Genomic DNA, 22,143 nt, shown 5'->3' with positions numbered 1-22,143 from the left:
ATGGCACTCACGGGGCAAGAATCGATGGTGTTTTTTGAGCCGGGGAAGGAGTCAGAGATCATCCTCGACGCTAGTCCGGTTGGGCTCGGAGCAGTTCTGTCGCAACAGGATGCACACAGACAGATGAGGCCGATGGCATATGCCAGCAAGGCGCTCACCAACACAGAACAATGCTACTCCCAGATGGAGAGCGAAGTCCTGGCCGCGCTATGGGGATGCTGACAGCATTGGATTCACATTTTGGGCAAACCTGTTACTGTAATGACTGACCAAAAACCACGACTCCCCATCATGGTGGTATTCTCGTCCAAGCCACCCCCAAGGATTGAACGATGGATGCTGGCCCTGATTGAGTATGGAGTAGTGCTGACATATAGACCTGAAGCCCATAACGCAGCTGACTACCTCTCGCGACACCCGAGAAGTGGAGGAGAACGAGAAGACACAGCACCAGTAGAAGTCAAGGAGCATGTTCACCGGTAGCTCTCACTATTCAGGAAGTAGCAGACGCCTCGAAAGAGGACAAATGTTTCCGGGTGATCCGGACTACCATGATCAGAAGTGAGTGGAAGACCGTCTTTTCCAATCCCAACCGCAGGAGCCGAGAGGCGCAGCAGGATCTGGAGCAGCTGTGGCGTGTCAGGCATGAACTTTCGGCAATGAATGATGGTTTAATACTAAGAGGACACCAGCTAGTGATCCCAGCAAGCACTGGTGGGAAGGATGATGGAGTTGGCACACTGTGGCCATCAGGGAACAGCAAAGACAAAGGCCAGACTACGACCAAAGGTCTGGTTTCCAGGACTAGAAGCAAAAATGGATGGACACATTTCCAACGTTTCCAACTGCATCTGGTGTTAAGCGACTGCCCAGCTAACAAAGAGCCGAGGATAGAGTCTATGCCCCAGAGTGACCAACTGTGGGACATTGTCCAAGCTGACTTTGGGTCCACGGGGTGGGGAATACACTTCTTCGTGATGACAGACCAGTGGTCTCTATATCTGGAGGTCGAGTCTGGACATAGTGTTGGGTGACACTGTACTGGTGTGGGATCATCACCCCAAAGGCTCCATGGTAACTGCCGCCGATTAGAGGAGGAAAGTAACTCGTAACTCCAGTTTCCTTCGGAAGCTGGGAGGAAAAGAAGGGTTGAGAGAACGAGAGGAAGAAGGTCCCCTGACAGGAACTACAGGTGTGTAGCAAACACAGAAAGACAGTGCGGAAGATGCAGGATCCGCACTAGGTGAGGTGGAATTTGACACCATGGAGGAACCAGCAGGAGGAACATACCCTCGTCGAGAGAGCAGAAGATGCCCTGCGCGGTTCCGAGACTATATGATGGGTGACCAGGTGTGAAAGGACCCGTACCAGACCAAGTCACCTAATGTTCCCCACGTTGGGCCCAACCTAGTTTGGTATGTTACCACATTAAAGTCTGTCCTGTTTGCACTGACCAGATTATGAAAAGTTGTATTTTTCAATTGTTATGAAAAAGGAGGAATGTGATGAAGTCACGTGGCGCGACAGCAACGTGCTGCCATCGCGCTTTGATATAAATAAAGGGGGCAGTCCGGCGACACGAGCAGTGTGTACCGGGAGCCTGTGACATGAAGAAATGTGTCAGTGTGCTTATTTCAGGTATTGGAGCAAGGCCTTCATACGGGAGTCCCGGGGCAAGGCTGGTTGTAACATTCCCTGCGTTAGCCCGCTGCCACCCCACTCCATGGATAAAGGAAAGAACTGTTCGTGATGTGAGGGCTGGGCGGCAGTGATGACCAAGTTGCAACTTGACTGCTGTGCTTGAAGAGGCCATGGGGAAGCGGTGCACAGCCGGCAGGCAAGAACAGGCAGCCTCTGTTTACCTTTCAATGCCCCACAGCATTCTCATGCCCCCTCGCGGGCTGTGAAGGCAGAGCTTCTGTGTGGAAATCTCAGTCGGAGAAGGCGGCAGATTGAATTCCTGCCATTCACTTGGGACAGGCAAGGATGGCACCTTCTTTATGCTTTCGACTTTGGCTTTCTCCGCTACTCACTTAATTGTGTTAAATCACAAGATAAAAGATACCCTAACATTTGGTCAGCCACACGTGTTAACCATGTTGATTTCCTACATTTTCCGCGTGACATTGGATAGCACAGGCTATTTCTTTAAAAGCTCTGACACGGTTTGCAAAAAGAGGTCCCTTAGGCGTCAGCAGGTGGGGATGGTCAATCCTTTTTCCAGCTGTTCTGTCTGCCATGTAAAGGTGAAATTGTTAATACAGTTGTTCAGGATGTTTTGTATTTATAATAGTGCATTGAAACAAGGGGGGAACTGTTTGTTTAAATAAATTGTGTTTTTAACAAAACGTCAAAATATAGCATTTTCCAACAACAGAATGTAATAGAATACATTTATAAAGTTGTGCAAGTTAGTTTGCAGTGATGATCTTTTCTTTGATCGAGAAAACGGTCATTAAGCCGTGAAGTTGTGCACGAAGAAAGAGTGCGCTATCACACGTCTTTGTGCACAGAGCGTGTTTGAACTTGTCACTTCTATGGAATGTAAGTCCAGTACAGTCCAGTGCAGCCATGGCGCGTGCCATCCGCACATGCTCTGCTTGGCTTCTTAAGCTCACAGTGCTGCTGAAACTGGCAGACGTGAAGCTCCAAATGCTTTCAAATATAGACCATACATGGGAAACTTGTTTTAAAAGACTTTGTTTTCCACTAACAGTTCTCTTTAATTTAGCTGTGGATGAGAGAGAACAAATGTATATCAATATCATTGCTTCACACCTGTGGCGCTGCCCCTTTAAGGGCACGCACACGCGGCGGAGTGACGTTTCACTCCGCCCCCTGTGGTATAAATAAACGGGGTGCTGCCGGCCGCTGCAGTGCGACCGGGGAGCCTGAACCTACAGCATCTTGTCCGTGTGTGTCTGTGAAGAGGTGGGGGGCTCACGTGCCATCCTGCAATGCGCCCGGAGAGTCTCAAAAGTGGCGATGAAGCAGGATGCATCCCGGGCCGGGCGGTGACATCGGCAGTGATTTTTTTTCTTTTGTTGAAAGTTTCACTGTTCGACCCCGGTTGGACAGCCATTTTGTAAACTGGGCCTAGGTAGGCAGTGGCTTCTTCTTGAAGTGACAGTGAGCTATCCAGGCCCAATTTTTTGACATTATTGTGGCGGATAGCCATGATTTGCACATGATGTGCTTTCTGGTGTGAATTTGTGACATTTTCACCGATTTGTGTCGAGTATTGAGTGTGGAGCCAGGGGAGGCCTGCTATCCTTTTGTGTGTTCCCTGGGCCCACCCTGCTCAATTTTTGGTGCCTTTGGCCTGGACTTGGTCTGCAACATCTGGCTTCCAATAGCCTATGGAACTGTGTCTGCTGTGGGGAACTACATCCTTGAATGCCCGCTGAAGCACTGGTGTTTGTTGGAGGACCCTTACTGGACTGCCTGTGGAAGAACTTTGGCCTGCCAGTGTCCAGTTGGTGAAGAAGGGGTGAAGTCCACGCTGCAAGGTGAGGTGGTACAAGTTGCGGCCCCATTCAATCTACCTGCGGTGCCTGTGCGCTCGTCACCATGAACAATGACCAAGCTGCGGCCCAGCCGCCCCTGCAGTGGCAGTCCAACAAGCCCCACCAGCTGTGCCGCAACAGCTACCCGCCAGTACTACCACCAAGACCGCTGATGAGACCACCGGGTGCCCTGCAGCCAATGCCTGAATTTGATATTTCAGGTGCACCTTCCGGTTTGGGGCCCAGGTGGACAATGTGGATGGACAGGTTAGAGATGTACTTCAGGGCCACCATGGAAACCAACGATGACAGCAAGGTGGCAACCCTTTTGTACTGTGCTGGGCCAGCAGTGCATGAAGTGTTTCTGTCTCTCCAACCTCAGAACGGCTCGTATGCTGCGGCGAAGGATGCCGTCCACAACTATTTTTTGCCTCTGGAAAATGCAGATTATGAACATTTTCTCATGGGTGCGGCCCGCCAGAAGGACGATGAGATGTTGGACACATTCTATGGGAGGCTGTGCAGGCTCTCAGTGCCCTGTGCATGGGACAATCCTGATAGCATGATTAAGAAACAACTGATTCAAGAGTGTGCCTTCGGAAAGCTGCGCCGACAGACCTTGAGAGAACCTGGCATTACACTACCTCGCATTTTAGAACTGGGGAGGTGTCATGAGGTGTCTGAGCTAAGGGTGTCCCGCATGGAGGCTTGAGTGCGTCCCAACAAGGTGGAGGACGTTTGTGCTGTGGGCACAGGCAGAGGGTCCAGAGGCAGCGTGACAGAGGTTTGGGCCAGTCAACTTGTGCATGAAGTACGGGTATGACCTCCTGCACCCAGCAGAATGTCCAGCTGTGGAAAAGTTGTGTGGCCGCTGCGGGCTGCTGACCACTACGCCTGCATGTGCAAGGCCCCAAGTCTGCTGGTCATCCCAAGAGGTCCCGTCCGTTTGGGGTTCTTACACCTGCAGCGCACACCGAATGTGGCCCAGGTCAACCAAGGGTATGAAGGCACTGGTCCTGACGGCAATGAAGAGGAGGATGAAGAAGAAAATGTGTTCTTTGTGTCGAGTATGGGTGTCTTGCACTCAAAGTCCAGGCAGCAACCCCAATGCCAGGTACAGGTCAACGAAGCGTCCGTTCCGGTGCTTGTGGACACTGGCGCTTCTGTCAACGTCATGGCCAGAGTACATTATGATGCCATGGCGTCTCTGCCCTGCCTCTCCAAGCCTGCGGCTCGCATCTTTACCTTTGGTGGGGAGCAACCAATCCCGCTTGATGGTGCTTTTGTCGCAGACATGAAGCATGGAGGAGCGAAGATTTGTGCAAGGTTTTATGTTACTCCTGTGAGCAGCAACACTCTGCTCAGCTGCGCGGCGGCGGAGGCCCTGGGCATTGTAACCTTTGCATACTCGGTGTATGTTGAGGATATCCAGATGCTGCTGGACAAACATTCAGCTCTATTTGAAGACATTTGATGGATGACTGGCGACCCAGTCAGGCTGCATATTGATGACTCTATCCAACCTGTGGCACTGAAATACCGGCAGGTGCCATTCCACCTGAGGGACTTGGTGGATCAGGATTTGAACAATGTAGTCAGACTTGACATAAGTGAGAAGGTGGAGGGCCCCACTCCCTAGGTCTCCTCTATCGTGATTGCACGAAAGCCAAAGCAGCCTGAAGCGGTCATGTTATGTGTGGACATGCGTCTCCCCAATAAAGCGATCAAGCGGGAAAGACACCTGACGACCACCATCAATGACATTATCACTGAGTTTCAGGGTGCACATTTCTTCTCTAAACTCGACCTGCGAGCCAGGTACCATCAGGTGGTGCTCCACCCAGACTCCAGATACATCACCACCTTTACTACCCACTGGGGGCTGTACAGGTACAAGAGGCTCAGCTTTGGGGTGTCATCGGCTGCCAATGTTTTCCAAAATATCATCAGAGTAGCCCTCGCAGACCTCGAGGGTGTGCTCAACATCAGTGAGGATATTCTGGTGTTCGCCAAGACTGAGAAAGAGCATCTATCCAGGCTGGCAAAGACATTTGAGCGCCTCTGATCCATGGGTCTCACCCTGCATCGCGACAAGTACAAATTCCTCAAGACGGCCATTGAGTTCTTCAGGTTCGTTTTTAACGGAAGGCAGGGTGTAGCCCAATCCACGGAAGGTGAGAGACAGCCAGGAAGCCTGACCGCCCGAAAATGTATCTGAAGTGAAGAACTTCCTGGGCATGGTCACCTACTGTGGCCGGTTCATCAGGAACCTGGCCTCGCGCTCTGAGCCGCTGCAGGCCCTCATAAAAAAAGACATCACCTGGCAGTGGGGGCAGTTGGAATGAGCAGCTTTTGATGACATCAAAAGTGCTCTCACCGCCGAAGACACCATGGCCTTCTTTGATCCGGCCCTACAGACAGAGATTGTGGTCGACGCAAGCCCTTATGGTCTGGGGGCGGTGCTTACCCCGGTGGATTCCAATCTGGAGGTCCGGCCGATAGCGTATGCCAGCAAAGCACTATCAGACACTGAACAGCGGTACTCACAGATTGAGCAGGAGGTGCTAGTGGTCTTGTGGGGCTTCAGGCATTTCAGACTCCACTTGTTGGGGAGGCCTGTGACGGTGGTCACGGACAACAAACCCTGCTGCCCATCCTGGCAGGGTCATCCTCTAAACCACCTGCGAGGATAGAACGCTGGATGCTGGCGCTCCTTGAGTATGGCATGTCGCTGGTGTATCGGCAGGCAGCAACAATGCTGCTCACTTCCTCTCCAGGTATCCCAGAGGAGGAGAGGATGACCTGCAGTCCAGGTGTGCGGAGGAAGCGGACGAACATATCTGACTGTTGGTCGAGGCAGCAACGCCTAACTCTGTGCCCGTGGAGGAACAAGAGCGGGCCTCAGCGGCTGATGAATGCTTCATCATTCTAAAGACTGCCATGGAGCAGGGTGCATGGAGAACTGTGATGGACTTGCTAGCCCGAAGAACGCAAGAGGCCAAGGTAACCCTCAAGAAGCTGTGGAGAGTGCGCGAGGAGCTGGCGTTCCCAGAGGCCGGCCTACTACTTCGAGGGGACTGCATAGTGGTGCTACAGGCAAAAGTGCAGCAGATCATCGAGCTGGAACACCAAGGGCACCAGGGTGCGCCAAAAATGAAGGCCTGCCTCTGTCAGAAGGTCTGGTTTCCGGAGCTGGAGAGGAGAGTGGAAGAGTTTGTGGCATCATGTGTGTGGTGCAAGGCGGCGTAATCTGCTCTGAGGGAACTGGTCGTAGAAACCATGCCCATAGGGACTAGACCATGGGAAGTAGTGCACGCTGACTTTGGCTCCACGACCAGGGGCACACACGTCCTGGTGGTGGTGGACGAGTGGTCCCAGTACCCGGAGGTGGAATTCGTGGAGTCTGTTGCATTTGAAAAGGTGGTGGTGGTGCTGGAGAAGGTTTTTGCTACCCACGGACTGGCCAAAGTGTTGTGCTCGGACAACGGAGCACCCTTTCAGGGTGAGAGCTTTGCGGACCTGAAAAGAGGATACGGAATACACCACAGGAAGGTCACCCCTTTGTGGCCTAGAGCAAATGGAGAGGTGGAGCGCATGATGAGAACGCTAAACAAAGTGTTCCGCATTGCTGAGGTCCAAGGCGAATGTCTGCAGAGGGCACTGTACGTCTTTCTGCGAGGATACCAGACCGCCCCACACATTTCCACGTGGGTGGCACCTGCGGAGATCATGTTTCAGCATTGCCCAAGGGAGGTTCTGCCAGAACTGGGAGAATGTGAGCCTTTAATCATTGACAATGAGCAGGTGGAAGGGGAGAGAAGAGTACGGACAGATCTGGAAAACACCCAAAGGGGTCTGAGGCCCCTGAGACTAGCCCCGGGGGATGAGGTACTGGTGAGAAACCGGCACCCTCAAGGAAAGCTTTCTCTCACGTATGAGCCGGTGCCATTGGATGTGGTGGCAGTAAAGGGGTTGATGGTCACGGCGTTGGATGGCACAGCCTCTCTCACCGCAACGCCAGCTTCTTTAAAAAACTTGGCAAGTCCAGGGCAGAGGCCACGGCTGCCATGGACATGGCGGTGGTGACGGATGAAGGCAGCGGCCCCTCTCTTCTGCCGGGCGAAGGAACTCCTTCCTGAGAGACTGGAAGGAAGTACCCCCTGAGGACAGGACGAGGGAAACCTGCCCGTTTTACTGACTATGTGATGGACTAGATAAACTGTTGTGATGTTCCGGATGCCACGGGGGCCGATGTTCACCTAGGAACCAGGGTGGATGTCATTAAAGGGGTCTCTGGGGACATGATGGTGCAGTGTGCTGTTATGTGTGATAGTTAGTACTTCCTTTTCATGGGTTTGGTTTTTATGAAAAAGGAGGCGTGTGGTGCTGCCCCTTTAAGGGCGCATGCACGCGGCGGAGTGACATTTCACTCTGCCGCATGCGGTATAAATAAATGGGGCATTCCCGGCCGCGGCAGTGCGACCGGGGACCCCGAACCTATAGCATCTTGTCCATGTGTGTCTGTGAAGAGGTGGGGGTTCACGGGCCATCCAGCAATGCGCCCGGAGAGTGTCAACAACACCTACCTCAACCTAAGAGCAGCTGTCATCTCATTACCATTACCAACAAGCATTCAGTAAAGCCAAGAGGAGTGGCTAAAGTATATGCATTAAAAAGAGGGCCTGCAAGGGAAAAAGGAGCGCCGAGGGACAGACGGTTGGTGAGGAAGAAGGGTGGAATACATTTGATAATCTATAATCACCCATAATATATCAGTGCCATTAGGAGTGTAAGAATGCACAACTGATCATGTTATGTTTTTGTTTTTACACCTTATAACAAGGTGCTAGATGCACCGAATTAAATTAGTGGGTGGGGGGGGGGGGTTTCTGAGAAAAAATGAAAATTATTAATATACATAATCTGCCATTATTGACTGCACTTCATGAAGTGCATACATACAGGTTGTGTGCTATAAAGGAGGCCGAGGGGAAGCTCCCCATCGATAACTCCATGATGTTGAATCAAGGTGTAGGCTCTAAACCACGTGGCAGCAGCGCAAATCTTGATTAAATGCCATGGGCCTCTGCCCAAGTGCCATTGCCCGCTAAATCAGCTTGCATGAGGGATGATTTGGGGCACAACCAATGCGAAATAGGTATTAGGTGTGACACAAAGGGTTTTGCAGCTCTACGTATCTGCAGGCGGTTTGTTCCAAATAATTCAGTGACTTAGACAGGCATAACTGCAATTTTTCCTAACGTGCCAAAGATTGCATTTTCATTTGCACATTAGATCCGTTAACTAATTACAGTGATGCACAACTCTGACCACTTACTCAAAATTAAGTATCCGAGAACCGGCTCAAAACGCCGGCTTATGGTGTAACATCTTGATGATATGACCACCACCCTCAAAACAATAGCCGGTCTTGGTTTCCTTTGGCATGAAGGTGGGTGGGGGCAAGTAGTGAAATAGCTGGGAGCCGTCTAGGTCCTTGTAGCCTAGAAAAGCCTGGTTAAGTAGATACCCATAGGTATCTAGGGCTCTTTTTGACCTCTGAGGCCAAAGTTAGCCATCCTAACACACTGTATGACATTATCTTTGTCAGTATGTATAAAGGAGTATTAAGACCCATCCAGAAGATTTTAAAGCACAATGGGTCATGTATAGCCCAACAACGTATAGGTGTGCTTTTCACATGGAAGTTAGATTTGTTGCAAACCGTTTTGGCACACTCTATTAATACCCTCCTCCGTTGCTCTCTTTCCCTTCTCAATCCATTGCACACCTGCACACCCTATCGCATCCTCCTTTAAAACTTTGCATTCTCCTCCTTGCACCTGGTGCCTAAAAATGCAAAATGCAAAGAAGAACCGCAAACGCCAAAACTATTGGCGTTGTCAATGCTTGTTTGAGGAGGTCTACAGTTTTTACAAGCCCTATCAGCGCTGTTAGCCCAATGCTGCCGCTGTTCTCTACACAGACATGCTCAGCAATAAAGGTTGTCACTGGTAATATTCCTTTTTTTCACTACAAGGCATCCGTGCTTTTCTTATGTATCAAAAAATCTAAAAAATCCCCACACAGAGCCACTTCTTTGCGATGTACAGACCCACTGTTTCTTACCGTGAGTGTGAATCTCAAAATCCTCACTTCATTCTGGCGTCTCCGGTCCGTTAGTTACCGGTGGGTGCAGCGCCATCTCCTTTTATAGCAGTTTGCTGCTTATGCGCTTGCACAACAGAAGCTATGTATGTACTTGGAAAAAGGGTGTGCCATCTTGGTGTGGTACACAATATATAAGGATCTAATTCTAAGGTTCATAAGGTGATGGTTCTGCCTCAGGCTCTGCATGTTTTTCAAAGCTGCATGTTATTTTCAATAACTTACACAAAGATTCCTTTTACCAACATTTTATTTTTCATTTTCTGAATGATGGGGGTGAAACAGTGGCATTCGCAGTAGAATTTTTCAAATTGGTGATTGATTATTTTACATACATTCAAACTGCCCTTTAATGAGAAATGACTGGCAACAAAAGGTACTAAAAACAAAGGAGGTCCCGAATCGTGTCTCTTGATGGCGGCTGCCATTTTAAAAAAACCTGTTTTTATTTTTATTTTTCCGGCTGTGAAATGCAACGTGTCCCGCAGCCGGGGAAACAAAACATAAGGTACTAATGGCAATAAGCCTCTCGACTACGGGCCATTACCCCCTACGGTAATGGCCCCGGGGCCTTCCTTAACTATGGACCCCGGGGCCATTACCTTATGATATGATATGGCATTTGTAACGCGCCTATACACAAGTGTTTCAAGGCGCGACGAGGCATTGAGGGGGGAACAAGGGGAAGACAGACAACGATCCTACTAGGCCATGTGTCAGTACAAAGTAAGTAGAATAAAAAATAAATAAATAAGGCCAGCTGGTGGCAAGTGCAAGGTAAGTGCAGACAAGTGCTGGGAAGGGGGTGCTGTAGGGATACAGAGACAGTCCCACAGCGCAGGGGTTGCCAGGGAGGCAGTGCAAGTGGAGAGTGGCTGGGCCCAGGACCAAGGTCGGTGAGGGTGGCCCAGTTGCAAATTCAGTGCAGTTTCAGTGAAGAATTTAGCAGGGGAGAGGGAAAGAGAAAGCAGAAGCAAAGAGGAAGGTTTTGAGGTGCTTCCGGAACCGGAGATGGTTCTCCTCAAGTTTCAGAGAGGCAGGAAGGCTGTTCCAGAGGGAGGCCCCTGCCGCGGAGAGAGATCTACCCCCAGCTCGTTGCTTCGAGAAGCGGCTGACCCTGAGGGAGTTGACCTTAGGCGGTAATGTCCCGCAGTCTCAGTGCTTATTGCCACAATGTTTTCTGTTCTTCTCTCTGGGGAAAAGTTTGGTCATCTCATTGTCTCACTGCTGCTTTATTCAAAGAGTAGAGTTATTTTCTTATCTTTAGGTAACAAAGATTTTTTCCAAGTCTGTTAAAACTATTTAAAGGCACACTGTCTTAATATTAACACACATTTGAATGACAAAATGCAGTCTAAATACTTAATCGATCGTACCGGCTTGTTTACAAAATACAGCTTGCTGGTCTGAAAACATGTTATTAGCTATTTACCAGGCATCAACTCTTTTCACAAGAGAATGAATAAAAAAATTAGCTGATATTTGACTCAACCATCTTTCGTACTTTTTTAAATATGGGGATTAGCTCGACACACATTCAAGTTGATGAAATACTCTCAAGAAAAATCATGGAATTGAATGATCTTGTGAGAAATGGCCCGACAGCACAGGTTTCGATTTACATGAGTCTAAAGGAAGCCTTCCAGGGCTAGGAGTTTTGCCTATTTTTTGAGAACTTGGTACCACCCAAACCACGTGAACAGACATTTAAAAAAACTGTCTCAACTTGAGGGACAGATAGATTAAGGCACTATCAAGAGGAAACCCATTCAAGTGAGAATAAAGACTACTACAATTAGAAAAACAGGTATCTTCAGCAATAAATGTATCTAGAAATGGTCTTAAGTTTGTAGACCACTGGATAACAATTTGCCAGAATGCCTTGGAATTTTTAACATCAAAAGATTGCAAGAATGCGACCTAGTTATGAGCAATCTCTTGCTTTTTCATAATGTAGAATAACTTGTTATAGCTTGATCTAAATTATGTATTTTATTCATTTGAGGTTTTGTATATTGGGCCTTCATTCAAAGCACCATCCAATTACAAGGTACCAACAATACAATTGTATTGAATAAATAAATAACATGAAGACAAATCGACAATCCTAAAGCAGAAGGACCACAAGCACACTCCAGAGTTATAACATTAGGCAAACAAATTTTAATTCTGTGAATGATAAAGGATATTTGAGATGCTTCCTGAACAACAATAAAGTAAGAGAAGAACAAATCTCAAGGAGAACAGAATTCCACAATTTGGGAGCTAATAACTGAAAAGAAGAACATTGAGAAGTGGCACAAAGAATATGCTGACATGAAAGTAAACACTGAGAAGCAGAATTAAGAAAATGAGTGGGATAATACAGAGAGACAAGGCCACAAAGAGGGCTAGGAGCCGGAGCTTGAACATATTTAAAACAATACATAAAAAGGGAAAAGCAAAACGAGTTGGAATGCAAAGTCAGTGCAGCTGAACCAAATAAGGAGATATAGGAGCTGAGAAACTTAAACAGAAAATAATATGCAGTGGAGAATATAAAATAGATCAAGAAGCACAATTTCAAAGCCAGGAAATCCAACAAAAGTAGTGCATGCAACAGTAGTTAAGCAGAGAGAGGAGAAGATATTGCAGCAAAAGGATTGTTGTTGGAAACATAAAAAAGATGACACATTATCTGAATGTTATAGAGTTGGTAATAACACGCACCCACTACAGCTACAATTTATCAAGGGAAGAAAAAAGTATCAAACACAAAACCCACATTCTGGGCATTTGAAGAAATGGGGAATAGTAAAGGTGGAAAGGAAATAGACAGAGGAGAAGGCACAAAAAAAGAGGCTCAAAAGAAAATAACTTCAATTTTTTTATTCTGATGAAGAAAGTGAGACGGCATCTATGAATTGGTATCAGAAAGACAATCAGACAAAATAGGATGAAGCTCCTAAGCAATAGTAGGAAGAGAATCTGTGTTTCATCAGTATAGAAATGTGCAGAGACCAACATCATAAAACACAAAAGCCAGTGGAATAGTAAGAAGAGTTAAAAGAAGAGAACCAAGAAACAATCATTGGGGCACACCAAATGGTAACAGCTCAGAGGAATATTTCTCACCAATTGCAGGGGTAAAGATTTTAAACGCCGCTTTCGAGAAAATAAAATCTCTATGAAGTTGGTGCGTAGCCGAAGCAAATACCCACCAAAGTCAGAACTTATTCTCGAAACCACATTTGTCGATCTTGTAAAAGCCTAACTTTGGCTAAACACAAGTAATAAAAAAAATTAAGTAAAGAAATATCGAGCTCCAAAACCAAGTATAAAAATGAGAGAGAACAAAGAGTGGGGATGTAAAATAGATTATAAACTGAAGTAGATGGACTACATTGATTGAAGGACAACCTAATATCACTATCTTTATAAATGAAAAAACAGCAACATCTTCAGAATTTAATAAAGGATGGGTCCACAGGAGGAATGGACCACAGCTTATTTGATAAAGAAAAAAGACGACAAACAAGATTGAGGAAAAAGTGAGTCAAAATAGTGAGCATTAGCATCTTTAAGTGCAGAACAATAAGATTAAAAAAAGGAAGAGAAAGATATAAAATTAACGAATTATATGGTTGTTTTCCCTCTACGTTCAGCTTGACAAAGAGGTCTGAGATGTCAGAGGGGAGAAGAGAACTATGGATGGGGTGGTTTACTTTTAGGAACAAAGGTAGAACACATTAAGAGGATTCTTCCTTGAGTAAAAGCGGTGTGTGGTATAAACCCCCAAAAATAACATAACATAATATAACATATGCCAAGAGTTATATTTGACATTACCGTTAAAACAAAACATCATTGTTGAAACAATATTTTTCAACCCACTGAACAGTGCTCCCAAAATATTTGAGGACTTATGCAATTATGTAAACTAACTTAGTCCTAGAAAATGTGGAGAAAGTGCTGGGTAGTGGGTATACAAAATATTGTTTCCCCAACAATGTTTTGTTTTTACAATATCACTTGATACCATGCCAAACATTGCTTTAATATCCCAGTAGCAGCAGCTCACACCAGTCAATGCTTTATATGCATGATTTGGCCACTGTAGGTGAGTTACCAAAATATAATTATAATTCTTATAAATGCTGATTGGCACCATACAAAAGCTGAGAATTAACGTAACATCAATGGGGCTTAAAACTCCCTAAGGTGATACGTTCACTAGGTCCAAAAATGAGCCATTAACTGTCAGAAAAGTGTATCGATGAAAAATGATGCCCTAATCATGTAATTTGGAGAAGTTAAAAATCCACATAATTAATGAAGGAGTGGAGCTAAAAACTATCAACTTCCTCCAAACTGGTCATATAAATGATTCTTTCAGGTAATTTGACATTGAATCGGAAAACCTAAACTCCATCCACTTCATATGTCGGGGAAGTGGCAAATAACATAAATAACGTTGGTCTGACAATTGGGGGGGGTCAAGAATGCCCACCTCAGGTCCAAATCCCAGCATGTAACTCCTTACATGTGCCAAATCAAGCTGACTACAATGAGACAGTTCGAATTTCTTCGATCTTCCTAGACATAATCACGATTTAAGGCATTTTTGGATTATTTGAAAATTATTTGGAAATGACCAGGCAATGGAATGATCCCCCATGGCCAAAACATATTTGGTTAACAACTGCAACTGGGGCACCATGTAATTTCAGAAAGTCAGCCCCTTCCTCCACTGTTTTTCTAGTGCAAATAGCTGTTGAACGGTGAGGCTGCTCCTTGATTAGGTAAATACTGCTTAGATGCTTCAAAATTAATGCAGCCTTTGAGAACTGAGGAACCCTAGGCCAAGAGTCAAAACACCCCAATTCGTGGGACACATTGAAGACCAAACTGCCACAACTCCAGCTATAATCTGACACCTGATGAGGGCAACCTTTACATTCCTTGCTTTTGGGATAGCAAGTCTTGTTCTCATTTACGATGAAACCCTCTGTCCTAGTGCCTTATGCCATTGTTTTTTTTTCCTTTGTGGGTAGATCTTTCCAATGAGATCTGCCATAAATCAATATCTAGGAAGGTGCCACAGATTGTGCAAATATGAGATTGGAGAGCCAAAGATGTTTGAAGGGACTGGGTTTGACTTCTAGGAGAGGACTGCATGATGAATGCCTGACAAATGCCAAGCACTGCCCGACAGGCATTGCCCAGCAGGCAATAGTCCTATAAGGGCCCACTGAATGAGGCACCTGAGCTAGAGTGAGTTTTGAGACAGCACTCAGCCTGACAAGCGAAAGGATAAATATTAATGAATGGGGTCACCATACTGCCGCCTCCCCTCATTTGCCAATTCCCTGAGCACGGTAAGCAGTGTATACTCATTTGCACGGCAGAGTGCAAATGTGCGGGGCAAAAGGCAGCGTACATTCCTATTCGAATCTACATATCTGGTGAGTTGTATGCAACCATGAACATATGTTAATCTAAAATGATTTCTTTCTTTTTGTTAGGGAGAATTCTCAAAATGTGCTAATTGACATTACCTTTTGAGACCCCCAGCAATTTTGCTGGAGTTCTGGGATTTGATTTCTTTTCCTGGAAGGAGTGTGAGCCTTTTCCCCCCACTCTTTCATGTATTTTGATGTGTGTTTTACTTTTGTGTTCTTTGTATATGGTGTTTTAAACAAACTCCATGGCATCATCTTTTTTCTGTGTGTCATACAGCACCTTCAGTGCAGTGGCACAGAAGTGTATTTCAGGCTCCCCAAGGTTTAAATACCTTCCCTGGGACTGACTACTGTGTCCCAGAGTACGTAAAGTTAAATTGACTTTACTAGTCTCTTTAAATTTACTGACCGAGCACACACTATCTTCCGATAGAGTGCTGAGTCCCCTCAGTCAAAACACTGATGTAATGGTAAAATGTTACCTTTTCCTACTTTAAATGGCTGGTGGCAGTGATTTAGATTAACTACTGTGATTTTTCCCGACCGCTAACAACGGTAGCTAAAAATCAACAGAGGCCATGTTTTTCAATATGGCGCCCAGCACCTATCTGTAAAAACAGACTCCGGTCAACTTTTTTCGCCACTTCTTTTAGGAAAAGTCCTTCTTGTGTTTGTCTCTGCGTGCCAAACCAAGTTTGGTCCCTTTGTTCGGGCCCTTTGGCAGGCTTCTGTGCTGAAGCCCTCCTCTGGGGCCAGAGTGTCTGGGGTGGACAGGATGTGAGGGAGGTGCCCGAAACTCCCTGTGCTTAGTCTCCTAGTAGACCTGAATGCACTTTGGTGTGATTGGCCAGCTGGCTGTCCGGCAAGGCCAGCCACCCTGCTGGGTGAGTGACAGCCAGGCTGAATGAATGGAGGGAAAACTGTTTAAAAGCAGGTCTCTGGGACTTGGAAAGCAGAGTCGACCAATGGAACGAAAGAACCGAAGAGGAGAGGAAAGAAGGGGACTGCTGCAACTCTTGGACAACCGGTGAAGCCCGGCTGCAGGTCCGAATCGCCTGAAATTTCCGATGACAGAGAAGCCCTTCAAGGTTAACTTCTTCCCTTGAGTTTGGTGGGAACAAGCAACTCGCAAGCCACCTAGACACCGTCCTATTCTGGTCGAATTTTTTGCAGAGTGCTGTTAAAAACCGTATAGCGATAGGGAAGGAAACCAGGCACTCAAACCTTAAACCGACATCTTGCTTCAGCTTTTGGCCTCTTCCCTGGGCAGTGCAGGAACCTCCCGACGTCCTTCTTGTCCCCATGATTGAAGCCCAGGAACAGCGAGATCTGCTTAAACTGCCAGGAACAGCTGCCTCAGCTACAGCTTTCTTCATTTAAAAGGAAATCTTTTCTGCCATCGAGAAAGTGCGTGAAACTTTCCTCAACTACGAAGGCTTGTCCTTCCGTAAACATTCGTCAAACTTTTCGCCTAGCCAAATCCTTTAAAAATCTGTGGCAAAGACTTAACCGTTACATACCAGAACTCTGCTATCCTATACAAGAGACACTGAACCATTGACTTTGGCCTAGGCCTATTGAGAAGAATTGCTAAATTGTATTTAACTTGAACCCTTTGCCCTGCCTATGATTGTATTTGGGCTGTCTATTCTTATAACCTTGTCCTTTCATTCCTTTTCTAAGTATCTAAAGTGCCATTTTGCTCACACTTCATTTTTTAGCTAAACTTGTTTAATTACTTACCGGTTGGATTTTTGTGGTGTATTAGTGTGTGATATTGAGCTGCTTGTGTTAGTGTAATGTTTTATTAATGATTGAGTAAATAAATGTATATTCTTTTACTGAGAAACCCTGAGTAAGTGTTTACTTGAATCCCTGTATTGGTTGCCCTTTTTTGTAACTTGTTCTACTGCTCACTTAAACTCTTGAGATAGGTCTGGCTGCTCAGCCATCGCTACCACTTTACTGTGTAGTAAGGGCTTGCACCAAAGGTGAAATTGTGCTTACACTTGTAGACCTAATTGCCTATAGTGTCCCAAAGGGTACTGCAGGTGATTCTGCCTAACACTCTTAAACATAGTCATTTTATTTGGATTGCTTTAAGGGGGTTTAGCTTAAAGGAATATTTGAGATTTGAAATGTTCTCAACATTAAAAAATATATATATACTGGACACATGTAGTGTTTCATTGCAAAAATGGCAGGCACTACACAGTGCACCAGTGTCATTAACTTCATTAATTTACTTAAACATGATACATTTTACTTTCAAATGAAATCTCTGTTGTGCCTACTTGATTACATTAAATATAAACAAAATATGTATTTGTTCATTTCTTTTTCAGGCGACTCTTTATCACTTCACAAGGGCTGTCCCTTTTCAACTAAAGATCAAGATAACGATGCATCCGCTGAGAACTGTGCAGAGAGGTACAAGGGCGCCTGGTGGTACAACAGTTGCCATCACTCGAACCTGAATGGAAAGTACTGGCTGGGCTCCCATAGTAGTACTGCCGATGGGATTAACTGGCGCACGGGCAAAGGACACAACTATTCCTACAAGCATTCTGAGATGAAATTTAGACCAGTGTAGGCAAGAGGAAAAATGCTAAGCATGAGGCTATGCTATTGGTTTCAGCCAGGAGTTAGCTATCTCCGATGAAGACGACCATTTCTCGAAAAAGTTCTATGCTTTACGATTGCATGAGTTACTGTAAATGCCCTGTAGTTTATTGCTGTCATTGTGATGCTCTTCACAAATACCTTTCTTTTGGAAGCTTAGAGAAAAGGGAGTCTGCAATGTTTGGCTCTCCCGGTGTTTTGCACTACAACTCCCATCAGCCCTAGTCAGCATAGCTTTGGTGAGGGATCATGGGAATCGTAGTCGAAAACACATAGAGAGCCACCAGCTGCAGACCTTTGCCTTACAATAACTGTACATGCTAGAATAAAAAACGACTCTCTAACACATTAATAAGTGAGACCAAGTTTTAAAAAAATGGACACCCTTTATTTTCATAGAATTCCACTTAATTTCATAAGAGGTTGCATTAAGCGTACGTTTTGTCCTCAGTCCACCTCAAAATGCACCCGCACTCGCAAAAACATCTGGCAATAGAATAAGTTTGTTCTTAATCCATCAGTCAACCCCCTCAAGCGGAGGGTCTTTTGCTGCCATCTACCCAGTCTAACTACCGTGACACCATCACTGATGCCAAGGGCTGCAAAGGGCTTTTTTTAAGCTCTTAGAGGTCTCTGCCTTATTTGGGCATTTCTGTCATTGCTACACTACATGCCCAGTGTTATTCGACCATCTCCAAAAGGAAATCTATACCCCCCACCCCCCCCCCCCCCTTTCTCATATGGGGTCAGCAAGCTCATTTCAAGGGACAGGCCTTACATTTCCAGTCACGACAAACGCTATTTTAGGGTGTGGAAATTATTAATAAAAGAAACGTTCAAGCTACACATGAACACTTCTAATGCTTTCCTTTATGCCTGGTTTCTGAGAGAGGACAACAGCCTCAGATAAACAGCTTCAGATCTGTACAGATTAAAGTACCTTCCTTTTAGAAACATGAATTCACATTTGTTGCATCGTTTCTTCCGAAAGCCGTCACCCTGCCAACATTCTGAGGGTGGGCACCTTCATGGGGTGAAGCCTCCACTTGAGTGTGCGGAAACATCTTCATGAATTTGTTCCCTTGTTTTCTTATAACCAGGGGTGGACTGGGAACCAAAAGAGGCCCTGGAAATAATTTTAAAAGTGGCCCTATATTACACATTTTCAGCAGGTCCAACCATTCCCTATGGGAACATTTGGAAACACCACACAAGAGGCACAGGGTGCAGAGACCTACCGGGAAATCTACAGAGTACCCTATAGGCCAGTCCACCCTTGCTTATAACTGATACAGTTCGGAAGTGCAGCATGATTCAATAAAACAAGGAGACGGCAACCGTGGCTAGGATTACCAGGGTAAGGTGCCCCAAGAAGCATGGAAGTACTCGGCGTGATGTTTTCAGAAGTGCTTCGGTTTTAATGTATGGTTTTAAATGACAAATTCCTCAGATTCTTGTCTGGGTGATGTTGGGAATATCCTGACTGCTTCTACATCACTGATTGGGCTTATCCCAGTGCATTTGCTCAGAATCTGCACACCACAGATTCATCACACACACTCTCCGATCCTCTGCAAGGGGCATCCTTTACCAGCCACATTTGGGCAATACTAGACATTCTTCTCTCCCACAGAAACCATGTGTAGGGATCATCAAGATCTCAATGGTGGCTGCCCTGGGAGACTGTGCCAGATATGCTGTCGCATGAAAGATGAACGTGCACAGTGCAAATTCAGGACGGTTCAGCGGCCGCAGAATCATCATAGCTGCAAGGTGTGGATGTAGCTGGGGAGATCTCACAGTCATGTGGACATTGCACCTACAAACCCTCTGATCAGGAGAACTGGCAGAATTTGGGAGAACACGCAGAAAGCCTTTTTCTGTGTCGCCTAACCCGCCTCAAAATAAACTGCTTAGATGGCAGCCCTGTATGCTTTGGTATATTGTAATATTGGAATTACACTTTGTCCGCTCTCCCGTAGCACAGTTTGGTGGAGATTCGGAGCAATAATTCTTGGATATTTTACTGTAGTGTATTGACCAAGCATATTAGTTACTCTGACTGTAGATATAACAATTTAAATGCAACCACATAATAGGTACAACATAACTAAATAAGTTAAATATCATATCTACACAATTGATTCCCTGCAGTATTCAGGATGAGTTTACTTTGCACTTTTTCTTCTTTTACATCATGTTTTTCATTCCTTTGCTAGATGTTCCTGTCTACTTTTATTGCAATATTGTGCTGCTCTGAAGTTCATTTGCAATCTCCTGCTCCTCAATCAATGTTCATGAGCTATTGCTAGATGTTGATTATTATCCGTAGGAAATGTCATGTCTCAAAATGTCTATCTGAGTCCAAATACCATAATCAAGTATGATCTTTCATGAGCACCCTGGAGGAGGGCGCTGGCCAATCAGGCTGCTGGTGACGCGGGCTGTATTCTATGGCACAAGACTGTGTTCCGAGCAGCCTGTGTGCCGCTAACCAGCGCCCCCTTCCCTTCACCACTGCTCCTTGCCTCCCCCCTCCCTACCTCACCTCTTAGCACCCATGTAGATCATACACGGGTGCTAAGAGTTTTAAAAAGAAAAATGAAAACTTAGCTTGTGGTGTAGAACAGAAACGCTCCAGGGTTCTCGAGGTCTCTTTCCTAGTTGATGACGTCACAGTCATTAACATACAAAATGGACCTGGGTACTATGGAGCATTGCTACACCGCACCACAAGGTGCGTTTTCTTTAAAAAAAAAAGAAGAATAAACACCATTAGCACTCACGTGGGATCTAGACAGGTGCTAATGGCCATAAAACACTTGAGTGTGGGCCGGCCACCGCCGGTAACGACCTGCTGCCCGTGTTAACAGACCCTTGATTCACTCGGGCCCTTAACTTGGGTGGCGGGTCGTTACCGGTGGGGTCGGTCCGCCCCCACGTGTTATATCACCCCTAAATATATCAGCAGAAGAGGATGTGAAGCTGTCTAGCACGTCATTTTATGTTAGATTAAAGGCAGAAGTAGATGCTTTGGGCATTGCTATCTTTCTCATGAAGACTCACGTTCAAGGATTCCAAGAAAAGCTCACAATAATTACATAAATTGTAAAACACATCATTGTGAACATGCCTTTTGCAGTCAACAGACTGCTAGTGGAATAACATGATTGCACACTTTGCATTTTGAGCGAAGTTATTTTGTGTTTACAATATCCATAGCTTGGTCGTGGTAAATTTGGTTGACACCTTTTCATCGAGTTGACAAATGTTAGACTAAACCACCCCTCCAATAACAGAAAAAAGCAAGAAGATAAACCATGGTTGATGAAAACGTATCGACCAAATGTACACGACCCAAATGAGGTCGTTGTAACCATGTGCAAACTACAGAAGAATGATGATAAATGTCCAACGATAAACCCTCTTGGCAGCGATTCCGACCATTTGCTGACAGATCTGAACACAGTATTGGATGGACTAGCGAGTGGGTTTATCTCAGGATGTACTCTCAGCCTCTTGGAACAAGATGGAGACATTTTGTTGATTTGTATTTTCCACATATAGCATTTTGCTATTACTATGTCAGTCTCATTTTACATATTGTTGGTGTTGCATTTTACCTTGGTGATCAGTGGTGACATTTTACTGCTAATAAATCTTCAATAATACATTTCTTTGTTTTACCAAGAAATGTTTTTAAGAATATTTGCTATTTTATGTATCAAGTCATCACACATAGTTTCGCTGTTTTCTGGGGTAAGCACAGAGAAGCGAATAACCCCTTCTCTTGGTAGCACATACTATAAGCACACTCCACAACATTCTCATATCAGCTGCTCACTCGATGTCGAAGTTGTACATTCCTATAAGGAATATTCTGTTTTTTATTTTTTTATTATTTGATTTATCTGAAAATGTCAACCTTTCAAAGAAGAAAATTACTTATACACACAATTCTATACACTTCAATTATAACACTAAAATACATTACAACACAATATATTTGCATGAATAGAACAAGCAAAGAGGAAAGAAGGGAACCATTTAAATCATCTTTTAGATATACAATATTAAAAAATTAAAATTCCAATACAAAAATGTGTCAAGGAAGAGGAATATTATGTTTTGAAAGAACGCCTAAAACAGTGGTTGCAACCTTAAATGGACAAGGTGGCCTAAGCAGACAAGCTTGTAGAAAATTATAGAATGCATTGGCGAGGAAAAGGCTAAGAGAAGCAATGTTTATCTGAAGCCAATCATTTCTAATTCAATAATGTTGGCCAACTCTTGCCTAAGAAAAATGTGTTTCATAATAATCCTAATGGACTGGAATCAAGACATTTCCCAATATGGGTCTGAAAATAGCCTTCTAACATCTTAGAAAAGACTCGGGAAATTCTGTC

General features: G+C 45.3%; 1 protein-coding gene across 1 annotated transcript in view; it reads left to right on the top strand.

The window, feature by feature from the left end:
• LOC138471869 (ficolin-2-like) overlaps window positions 1-21,410 on the top strand; it is a 469,580-nt gene extending 448,170 nt beyond the window's left edge. The window contains exon 9 of the mRNA XM_069609728.1: window positions 17,461-21,410. Within this exon, the coding sequence (XP_069465829.1) occupies window positions 17,461-17,708 (248 nt within the window). The 3' untranslated portion in view covers window positions 17,709-21,410. The remainder of the gene's footprint in view (window positions 1-17,460) is intronic.
• Window positions 21,411-22,143: the final 733 nt, after the last annotated feature.

Source organism: Ambystoma mexicanum, chromosome 8, assembly GCF_040938575.1.
Source record: "Ambystoma mexicanum isolate Mex_15411 chromosome 8, UKY_AmexF1_1, whole genome shotgun sequence".
Lineage (NCBI taxonomy): Eukaryota > Metazoa > Chordata > Amphibia > Caudata > Ambystomatidae > Ambystoma > Ambystoma mexicanum.
The sequence above is the reverse complement of the archived record's forward strand: the minus strand, read 5'-3'. Positions and strand labels throughout refer to the sequence as shown.